The 12038-nt window shown below is 32.9% G+C and overlaps 1 protein-coding gene across 1 annotated transcript in view; it reads right to left on the bottom strand.

Moving 5' to 3' along the window:
* Positions 1-12038, bottom strand: part of FLT1 (fms related receptor tyrosine kinase 1) — a 172356-nt gene that overhangs the window by 114198 nt on the left and 46120 nt on the right. The window contains exons 5-10 of the mRNA XM_074303574.1: positions 11786-11957; positions 11558-11694; positions 8055-8229; positions 6695-6812; positions 2343-2512; positions 1780-1939 (exon numbers count right to left, since the gene is read on the bottom strand). Of these exons, the coding sequence (XP_074159675.1) occupies positions 1780-1939; positions 2343-2512; positions 6695-6812; positions 8055-8229; positions 11558-11694; positions 11786-11957 (932 nt within the window). The remainder of the gene's footprint in view (positions 1-1779; positions 1940-2342; positions 2513-6694; positions 6813-8054; positions 8230-11557; positions 11695-11785; positions 11958-12038) is intronic.

The raw sequence follows: 12038 nt of genomic DNA, 5'->3' as shown, positions 1-12038 counted from the left end.
CTGTCTACACTTAGCTCTCTTCAATTCTTTATCATCTACTGTTCTATTGAAATGGCTTTCTTCAATAATACCAAAAATCTCAACCACTCTTCAGCTTTCTTCACCTGCATTACATTTTCGTTAGTGCTGCCTTAATTGTTATAACAAAAAGATGAAGCATGAGTTACTTTCACATAAAAGAACAAGGCTTTTCAGTTTAGAGAATATTTGTCATTATCTTTTCTATCACCGACTCAATTCCTGCCACATATACAACTCTTCATGAATGAATTTGGAACTTCATATCTTAGATTCTCAAAAAAGAAATGGCTTGCTTTTCTGTATGATGTTCTTCTGACCCACTTCAACCATTCACAATATAATTAACAAAGAAGTTAACATCAAACAAAAAAGGCTTCTGAATGTCACTTAACTGTCCCAAAGCCTAGACATCTAACTTACTGGAGAGAGAGGAGACACAATCACCTTTACGCCAATTATATATGGGCAGCAGATTAGAAGCAGAAACATTCTTACAATAGTTAGAAGTAACAAGTACAATAGACAAAAGGAAACCAAAGAACTATTAGCATAAAAGTATAACAGTTTAGGACCATATGGGATGTAGATGAATGATTCTTCTATATGTCTCAGGAGCTCCTGAGGGCAACACTGTGTTACAAAGAAATGCTATTATTGATGTCCATGAAGATGACCCTGAGTCACCAAAAAAGGATTAAAGAATATTTAGCACATATCATTTTGGACATTAGGGAAGTATGGGAAGATTCCCAACAAAAACTGTGAACATGATGGCAAAGTTTTGTTATTTTAAAAGTGTAAGTTTCAGTTATTGGGAAAATTCATTCTTGTAAGGCAGATACTCCATCGTCTGACAAATGAGGAATTCCCAGATTCACCTACTAACACAGAAAAACACCTCATAAGTAAAACTTAATGAGAAACTATTGGAGCAAATCCATTGAATTTTAAGAGGGAAGAGACTGCATATACCTAAGCATTGCTTTTACTGAATATCTATATTTTAAGAAAATGTCAAAGAATGAAATTTCTTTAAAAATGTCAAAATGAGCAGAAAAACTGTAAACTTTTTACATGTCTGTGCTGTAGGAACTTATAGGATGCTTTACAATAGTCATTCAAACAACATTTTTCAGGTAGATAGTAGGTACAAAGCACTAGATGCCCTCAAGGAACTGACAAGAAGAGAAAAGATATAAACATAAAAAAGACTCTGAGAAAGTATTTTTCATTCTTTAACTTCGTAGCAAATATGTCTCACTTTCTAATTATATTTTGGGGAATTTTATCTTTATAACACTTTATAAAAGTAACCACCACCACCAAAACCGTATGTCAGAATAAAGGCCAACATATCACTCTGCTCAGTTTAAACATACAAAAATGTGGTTTTTATCTTGAATTTGATTATTAACATATCTCCCCACTCTCAGGACACAACCAAAGATAGTCCTCATAAGAAAAGATTAAATGATGGAAAGTAGAAGGTAAAAGGAGAAAGATATATAAATTGCATCTCATATTCCTGAATAACTGAAGAGATCACTGCAGCAGCCACATCATTTTCTGCTACATCTCCTTTCTCATCTAGCACAACAAACAAAAGGGAGTAGCTTTATCTAAAATATACTGAAACCAAAAAAATTGTGCATTTAAAAATTTATAGTACCTGTGGGTTCCATTTCTATGCAGAAAGGAATTCCAATCCCAGGTGTTGGTGAATCATTTAAAAATACGGATGTAAATAAATGTCCTTACCTCGTTTTGGAATGATTTTGGTTACAAGGATGCCAAATCCACTTAATTGTAGGTTGGGGAACACCATAAACAGTACAAGTCAGACTCTGCTGGCTACCCAGTGGGTACAGATTAGGATCTGGGAATGATGATACAGCTTTTTCATAAATTTGGGGTTTCACTGTAAAGAATGAACAAGGCATGTCAACAATGTCTATAATCACTTTCTCCTGGGTCATAGAATAATAAAAGCTAATAATAATATCTAACATAGTACTTTAAGATTATAAAATGTTTTGCATATGTTATTTTATTTGATACATACTGATAGATGATGTCACTTCATTCCTCACAACCACAAATTTTTTTGTACAATTATTATGATTATCTGTTAACATTCCTAGTGGTTGAAAAATTAGGGAAAACAACATCCTAACAATAAAATTCTCATATTTTCTAGATCATGTTATTGTAAAAAAAAGTCTGGGTAGATTCAAACAATATTTTAAAAGTTTAATTAATAACAAATTACATTTTTCATTGATTTTTTCAACTAGTTAATTAAAAACCAATAAGAAACCTACCATTTACAATAAGAGTGGTTGTTAGATTTTTGAATATTTTTGCTTGTTTTAGGCTCAGCAAGATGGTATAATCTCCTGCATCCTCTTCTGCCACATCCTTGATAATTAGTGAATAGCCATGGGCCACGTATCGAGCACATTTCTCAGTAGCAGGTAACCCATTCTTTAACCTGTGATTCAGAGAACTATCATTAATAAAGTCCCAGCTTATTCTATGCCTTTAGCTCTATAAACACCAAACGCTAAGTTTGTTCATGAGTTTCATCATATTTATAAGTTCTGAGGCCTGGAGAGTGGACACACTGACCAAGAGAATCAGTCAATTTAAAGCTTGATAGAAATTTTAAGGAAATTAGTAGAGCCACTTCTGCACAACATTTTCTTGCTCACCCTCATCAGTCTTCTCTGACAAACCTGTCTGTAGCTCAAAAGGCAGCTCCTTGAACACCAGAGATCAGCTTCAAGGAAATTGTACTTAACTATTCAGTCTTTTCTTCTTGAATTCTTACCTGAGTGAACATTTATATAGATGTTACTCTTTTCACTCTGTGGTATTTAGCTGATTTCTGTTACATTATGCAAAGCATTTAACGGATGACAAAATAAAGAAAGGGACTCTTCTCTTCATTTAGAAATAAATTCCACAAATATTTAAATGCCTACTGTGGACAAGGCATAGAGGGGAAGCATTTATAGTATTCCAAAGTGAATAAGGTGAAAACTCTATCCTCAAGTCAGTAGGACAAACAACATACCTGATAACCAGGGTGAGAGGGCTGCTCAAGATAAGTGCCCAAAGGAAGAGGGAAGTTTTAAAGGATAAGAGAGGTGGAGGTAGATCATTGCAGGGGAGGTGATAGAAAAAGTTCTGAAAGAAGGTGGTTTTGAATTTAGTCCTGAAATATAAAGAAGATTCTAATAGATGGAAATATAGGTATGGAACATTCCAAGTTGAGAGAATGTTATGAATGAGGCAGAAAAGAACATGCTTTGTTCTAAGAGTGAGGAATAACCCACTTTGAAGGCTTAAAGGGGAATGTGCAAAGAAGTGGCAGTAGGTAAGGATAGAAAAGGTGATTAGGACAGACTGGGGACAGTCATGTATGCTGGGCTGAGGAGTTCATATTTTATTTGCTGGAAATTGAAAGCTGTTAAAGATATTTAAGCAGGGAAAAGATATAATCATAGCTATATTTTAGAAGATTAAAAAAAGTTAATCTGTGGTATAATATATATGGGGCTGACTTTGAGTCAGAGAGGTCTGAATTCAAATCCCAGAAATACAAATTAGATTAATGATCCTGAGCAAGCCTCTCTGTGTCTGCTGCTTTCTCTGTTGCTCTTTCTTCCTCCTCATCTTTCTTTCCATTTCCTTCTCTTCATCATCCTGGATGTCTCTCTCGCCATCTATCCCTCTTTTCTTCTTCCCGTCTCGCCTTTTTTTTTGTAAATGATTATTCATCTTAGCATATATTTTTATTATTTACAACTAAATTTACCACTAGCAGAATAGTCATATATTTCTAGGTAGCTCAGTGAATAGAGGAGGGGGCCAATTGTCTGGAAGATGAGTTCAAATTTGGCTACAGAGCTGTTATGATATGTTAAGATAATATTTGTATTGTACTTATTAGCATAGTGACTTGCATATAGTAGACACTTAATTAATTTTTATTTCTTCCTTCCTTATGATCTGCACATTGGTGAGGGAGTTTACTCACCAGGAGTATTTCTACATCCATGAATACTCAGTTCAAGTTTAAAAAAAAATTATGGAGGTAGAATGTGAGGAACTGGTGGAAAGAGCCAATGCAGTTAGTAAGATACTACATAAAAGAAGATTATGAATTCAGGTGGTGACATTTTCTTTTCTCACTCAATATTAATCGGCTTAGGAAGAATTTCATTCAGAAAGCTGAAATGAAAATGCATGATGGACTGGTGAAAAGGACATTCCTTTAAGACAAATATTCACAAAGAAGAAATTAGGCTATAATCCTAAAATATATGTTTTTCTAAATAGGATATGCCTTACTTGGGAGGTATGATTCCTTTCTTAATATAACTTTATTCTGGATTATACACATGAATGTGTTGAGTAAAGTGTTGGGCCTCACTATAACCTAATTATAAAATGTCTCATTTGGGCCTGAGGTATTTTTCTGATTTCCATTATATTTCATAAACTATACAGAGGCTGCTGTGAGCTCTCTTTCAACCAGATCATAGCTCTAAAAAAAATTAAAAATTGACCTTCCTATTGTGGACCCATATAATGTTTTATAATGTCAATGGTAATTTTAGCAGTATCTATCATTTCTATGTTTTTACAATACCCTATTTTTATTCACACATAATTTGGTTGGGTCACATATTTTGAATATACTTGAGGAACAATATTAGCTAACAGTAATGGTAGACTATATTTTAAAAATTCCTCATTTCAAATAAGAAGATAACATCCCAATACAACTATCACATATTATAGTGGAAAGAGTACTGAAACAAAAATTAGGAGACCAGAGTCCTAGTCTGATTTGGGGCAAATATCATTGCTTTCTTATCTGTAAAGTAAGAAGATTGGCCTGAGATGATCTCTAAGTATCTTTAAGATCCAGTGTTATGATTCTACCAAAATGATGTCCTACATATACATGTACATATGTCCATCATTTGGCATAATATGAAATTACTGCAGCTGAATAGGCTAATACTTTATTGCTCAAAATAACTTGGAATTGAGGAATATTTATCAATTCATAATTACTTTATACATATTATATAGTGCAAATAAATTCTTAAAACTAAATGTCAGTACTGAATTAATTAAAATTTAATAAGTTCTATTTGCAGCTGGCCAACTTCACTTAGTTGGATTATTAATTACCTCTCTTGCTAACTTAAATATAAAGCATTCATTTTTTTTAAATCACTAGTTCACCATTTAGTTACTATAACTGTACCATTTGGATACAATGACTTAAGACATCTCTGAAATTATTAGGTAGGAAAGGATGAAGACTTGTACTACATCTACTATGTACCTGGCACTGTGCTAAGTGTTTTTTATAAATATGACCTCATTTTACTGAGATATGATTGAGGTTGCTATCTAGGAGAAATTGAAAGTAAGGGAAATTTATTATTTAACCAAATAGCAAAACAAATTGACTTTGATTTTTAAAAGATGCTAGGGAACAATATTAAACTTAACTTCACTGAAATAGAATTAAGAAAACATAATATTTGCAATTCAATATTTCCCTTTAACTTCCTGTGTAAATTGTTTAAATGTGATAGGTCAATTTTTTTTAAAATTAGAAGTCTACATTGATTTTTGAAGCAAAAATGGACTGAGGAAAACAAACTTCTATTTATGTATTCTTGTTTCCTTAATTAGTAACAATCCTTTGTTAAAATGCAATGATTTGATCTAAAGATATTAGTGTCAAATATGATTTAACAAAGTAACTTGAGAGCATAAATAAATTACATTTTTATGTAAAGGTGTTGGACTAAAGTTAAAAACAAAAAACCAAAACCTAACATTGTTTAAGGAATTTCTGATTATTCTGACTTTAAGCCAACACATAACTAGCTTAAGTGGGTACTTAGCTTTCCCTTGAAAATGAATAGTTCCAGCAATTCTACCAATGTTTGTTTTTCTTTAAAATGAGGCTATTAATTCACATTTATATAATTAAAGTTTGCAAAGCACTTCTTTATATATATGTGTATATATATACATATACATATGTATGTATATATATAAAATCTCATTAGATCCTCACAGCATATCTGTGACATAGGCACTATCATTACCTTCATTTAACAGATGAAGAAACAGATTCAGAAGAATTAATGTATGTCTAGGATTGAAGTCTGATCTTTTGATCTTCCAAGTTTGGGTCTCTCTCTCTAAGATATGACATTCATACTCAGGTTTAAATATTGAATTGTGCCAAATATGAAATAATTATTTTCTGAATCCTTATTAGAGGAAAATCTACTTTCTTCAGAACATAAGCTATGCTAAAATCACTGACATACATGCTCCAAAGAAGAATGACAAGATTTCCAAATAAACATTTACAGTGAAGCTAACAGGCTTGATGAGTAGATAACAAAACAAATGAAGAAATAAAACTAATTTTTTGAGTCTATCTTATCCCATTTTCTTCATTGTCCTTCCTCTTATGCTTCCACACAGGGTCCCAGCTAACTAAAGTTGCCTCTGAGTGACTTATCTTGACTTTTTTTCCCCCCTCAGGAAGTTAAATCACTGAGCTTTGTGCATTCCTCCACATACAAAATAGCTTTTAAACTGATATGAAAAATAATTGTGTTCCTACCATACAACCTCTGGTGAGGGAAATGCCTTCACTTTCATGGAAAGCCGATAGGACCGTTTGCCTGCTATCGTTTCAAGCACCTGCTGTTTTCGATGTTTCACAGTGATGAACGGTTTTTCTTTGAAAGAAGAAATGATTTACATATTAGTAAAATTTATATTTATTTCAAATAAACTTAGTGTCTTCTTCAAGGAGGTCACAGAAAGATATCTGCAAATAAAAATTGAGATTTTGACTGAGCCAATGACTCAGTACAAACTCTTCTGGTCAATATTCACAACAACAGTGATAAATTATACATTCATCAGCCTTTATTGCACTCTCACATACCTCATTTAATCCTCATAACAGAGCAGTGGAGAGTGCTCATTGGGAAAACATCTGAATTTCTTTTCCCTCTTTCTAGCAAAATGCATCATATTCTTTTTTTAAAAAAATCATTTAATTTTCAATGGAAAAAAAACAAGCATTTTCACAACACAGTATAATAAAAAAAAGATGGTTTGCACATGAAACTGCAAATCTACTATTTGTACTATTGTTCTTAATTGGATTAGTGGTTGTTTTTGCACAGAACTTCAGTAAATTAAAGGCAGAAATAATCATGGACAAAAAATAGGTGAAAACGTTGAAATATTGATACCATCACAGCAGAAAAGCTAGTGGACATTTTGGATAACAATTGAAGCAAGGAAGAAGAGAATGATTGTTTTGGAAATCTCTGGACAACTGATAAGAAATCAAGAGAGAGGATGGAGGAGAAAGCTAAATTGAAAATTAAGAGATGATCTTTTTGTTCTTCTCTTTTTAATTTTTTCCACCCATTAGTATATGTAGAATGAGAACAAGGAATAGAACCTCTTTTTTGGAGTCTTAATTGAATTTAACTTGAAGCTCTTCTATTTTAGGACTTGAAAAATATCATAACAATTTTCCAAAAAAAATTAAAGTTGAAATGATTTAGTATTAATTCTAAGTAAAAACTCATTACTGAGTCTGCAATTGCCAAGGAAACCTTTGCACAAACAATAAAGAACAAAATTGATGTTTATTTTAGTTTCAGTTGATGATTTCACAAATAATTAAATATTTCATATGAAAATTTTGTTATGACCTAGATGAATTTTTCATTATGTGAAATTCATAAAAGGAAAAAAAGGCTTTCTGCTCAATTCAAAGGGATCACATCTTCAAGAATTTTGAATGCTCTTTTCATGTGCTTTTAAACTAGCAAGCTTGTATTTATTCATATCAGCATGATTTGCAACCAGAGGAAATAGATAGTAGTTCTACAGATAAGCAAAGATTCCACAGTGATTACAAGCAGGATGTGTGTTGGCCTTTCTGAAATATCTCTTACCATATACATGCACTGTAGTGTTAGCAGATTTGAAGGATGGTCCACTCTTCACCTGACATGTATAAAGTCCTTTGTCTTTGCTTTGCACTTTGTCAATTATAAGAGTGCTGTAGAATACATTGGCTTGGGAATTACTTGTATCAAACCGGGGAGTTACAGAAGCTCTATTATTTGCCTAGAGAGAAAATAGTGATTTAGATGCAACAATAATACTTAATAATGTATTTAATATACACATACTATTCAGGTATAGTATTAATTTCAATATATTTTATTAGCTCTTTTTTTCAGGAAAACATTTAGATGTTGAGGGAAATGAAGGACATAAGAAAGTGAGTTCAGCTAAGGCTAAATCATATTATTAATAGAACTGATAATGTATGTTTTATTATTGCCTTGCTCAATGAATCTGCTAGTTTCTCCCCAACCAAATTAAATGGGTTTGAGAAGATTGTGCAGCCATTTGGTAGGCTCCAATTGCCCCAGGCAGACAATACTTTACTCCTGAAGTGAAATTAATCAGATTCTGAGAAGGCCTGTTTTGTTCTCCTTTCACAATCCCTGTTTTTAAATTTCTTTTCCATATATGTGGATATATATTTTTTTAAGATTCCATTTTACAAAACAGAAGAGGTCATTTTTCCCTACTAATGGCACTGAAAAAAAACCTAGGAAAATCCTCCAGTTGATTATTTGGGCTCATGGCTAGCTCATTATCTTGTTCCCTTTCACACCTTTCAAGTAAGCTGACCCTTTCAAATTTTTTTTTTTCTCCTGAGACTGGGGTTAAGTGACTTGCCCAGGGTCACACAGCTAGGAAGTGTTAAGTGTCTGAGACCAGATTTGAACTCAAGGCTGAATTCAAGGCTGGTGCTCTATCCACTGCGCCACCTAGATCGCCCTCCCCCCTTTCACTTTTCACTGGAACTCAATAAATATTTTTATTACCGTCAACAGAAACATGAATAGCATATTTTTTTCTCTCCCTTCTTCCTTCTTGGTTTTTCAATTAGTTGCATAGAAAGCATTCAATAAAATGTTATCAATAACCCTAGCCTAAACTCACTTTAAAGGAAATTGAAGCTCTCAAATGATTCATTGAAGGTCATAAAACATGTTTATAGAAGCACTGAGAACAGAACTCAGGCCCTTGGAATATATTCTTGGGAAAATTCCATTTAATTTTTAAAAACTTAGTGATTCAGATGAAGGCATAGATGGTATACTCAACAAATTTGTGAATGGTATAAAATTGGGGAAAATAACTCTAAACAACTTAAATGGGATCCAAAAAGATCTTAGGGGTCTAGAACAATGGACTAAATCTAATAAAGATGGAATTTAACAGAGATAAATGCAAAGTCCAACACTAGGATTCAAAGATTCAAATAAAGAAGCACAGATAAAGGAAATGCCTTAGATAACAGTTCACATAAAACAAGACTTTAGTAGACTAAAAGCTCAATATAAATCCACAAAGGGGCATTTCCAGTAGAAACATGAATTTGACCTTCAGCTGAATTAGTAAAGTCAAAGTGTTTATACTGAGGGAGCTTATATAAGTAGCATTCAGGAAGAACATTGACATGCTGAGAGTACTTCCAGAGGAAGATGATCAAGATAGTGAAGGGACTGGAAAATGGAAAATGCTGAGCCAAGAGAAAAGAAGACTTAATGGAGACATGACAATGCCCTTCAAGTATTCAAAGTGCTGTCATGAGTAAGAACGATGAAACTGGGTCTGCAGAGTTCCAGATGACAGAGCTAGGAGTAATGGGGATATATAACAGAGGCAAGGTTCTGACTCATAAAAGGAAAAACTTAACAGACAAAGCACTCCAAAAATTGAAAGGGGTTTCTGGAGTAGTGAGTTCCTTATCACTGGAGATCTTCAAAAAGAGTCTACCAATGTCTTATTGGAAATGCTACAAAATGGATTCCTGTTCTGATGTAGATCGAAAGGATCATTTCTGAGCTCCTTTTTGATTCCAATTCATCCAACACTAAGAAAGTACTGGCTTGAATTTCACTCCTTTAATTTAATTGAAATGATGATATTAGAAAATAACCATTATTGTATCCTCTCCGTTTTTCTATTTTAAAGAGTGGATAAATACCTAGTTTGAAACTGCAGGGCACTTGTTACACTTTTTTGTTGCTAAGTTATTAAACTTCTTGAAAGAATAGCAGTAACCAGAGACTCAACCATGAATGCATTCATTAGTTAACTTTGTGACTAAAAATCTGATGTAAAATGTAATGTAAAAAATGGACACGCCTTAGATTACGATACCTAAATTTTCCTGACATGAATACTGGTAGCCAGAATCCTTGAACTTTTCTCCTCTGTCCATTTTGTTGTTATATTGTTCAATTGTTTTTCAGTCATATCTGATTCCTCATCATCCCATTTGGGGTTTTCTTGGAAAAGATACTAGAGTGATATGTCATTTCCTTCTCCAGCTCATTTTGCAGATAAGGAATCTGAGGCCGAGTTAAATGACTTACTTAGGATCATATAGCCAGTAAGTGCCTGAGGCCAGTTTTGAACTGATAAAAATGACTCTCCTTGACTCCAAGCTTGGTGCTCTATCCAATGCATCACTTAGATACTCCCTTCTCTTTGTCTATCAGTTAAACTGTCAATTTTTTTTAATGGTGTTTTGGTTTTTTTTTTTTTTTAACATGAATTTCCTACTAGTTATTATTTAATTATTTGCAGGGATTTGCCAAATCAGGGTCTAATAAAGAACACAATTCAAGCTCATTTTTACTATTTTCTAAAGGAAAGAATTTTTTCTTGACACAACAAATGATATCTTGGATTGCTGAATTGTAATATCTTTTCTAAACATGCTTCAGTCAGGTGCCTGACTGTCTGCCAGTCTCTTAAATGAATTTGCTGACAGAGACAACCTCCTGAAAAACTTTTCTTTTTTGTTACTACAGACAGTCCCTGCTTGGCTCTTAGTGATAAATTTGTCTCTCATCTCTAAATCCTAGAGGACAGTTTCCAAAGAGGAAAGAATCTATGTATCTAAACAGCATCATGCAATAATAATACCAGTCTGTTTATCAAATTATGGCAAATTTGGGGGGGGGAGAAACTTCAAACCTCATCAGATATCAAAAGAATGTATGTATGAGAATTACAATCAGGAAATGCCAAGCAAGGTAGGCATTTAAAACTTTATTGAATAATTATAACTATTATAGAAATCAATATATTTTAGCAAGTTATGAAGATCTTACATATTTGATTTTTTCTCAATTGCAAAGAAAAATTTTTTAACATTTGTTTTTTAAAGTTTGAGTTTCAAATTTTTTCCTTTCATCCCACTCCTAGAGTCTGGTCCTTTAGAAAGCAAGCAATGTGATACAAATTATACATGTGGAATTATGTAAAACATATCATTGTTCTTATTTTTTAAAAGTTTTTTGTTTATAGATTTTTAAAAAAATTATAAAGAAGAAGAAATAGACAAATTACAAAGTTTACTCACTTCACCAGGATAATTCCAAGTCATCTGAACTCTTGTGTTCCAGGCAGCAGTAACAGTACAATTGAGGGCAAGAGTCTGACCTTTCAGCAATTTGATTGGATTTCGTGTACTTAACTGGACATCAATAATTTTGTTGTCTGCAAACATGTCATGAGAAAACAGGATAAATTATGTCAGAATGCCATAACATGTGACGCTTAATTATCATGACCAAACAACATCACTCACCTTGTCGATATGTTAGGTAATTTGTGCTATACAAATGGCCATTGACTGTTGTTTCACAGATCAGAAGTCCTATAAATCTGTATGTTGGCTTTGGTATAATAAAACCCCTTTTATTGTCCCAGATTATTGTCTGTCCATCAGGAATAAGGGTTTTCACATCAGGAATCTGAAACTGAAGCGACACACCCACAAAATTATATTTGGATATTCTGACAGAATAATTGTATCAAAATATTTTTCTTAAAAAAAATAA

This window comes from Sminthopsis crassicaudata, chromosome 3 (genome assembly GCF_048593235.1).
Source record: "Sminthopsis crassicaudata isolate SCR6 chromosome 3, ASM4859323v1, whole genome shotgun sequence".
NCBI classification, from domain to species: Eukaryota; Metazoa; Chordata; class Mammalia; order Dasyuromorphia; family Dasyuridae; genus Sminthopsis; species Sminthopsis crassicaudata.
Note: the sequence above shows the minus strand (reverse complement) of the source record. Positions and strands in the feature narration are given on the sequence as shown.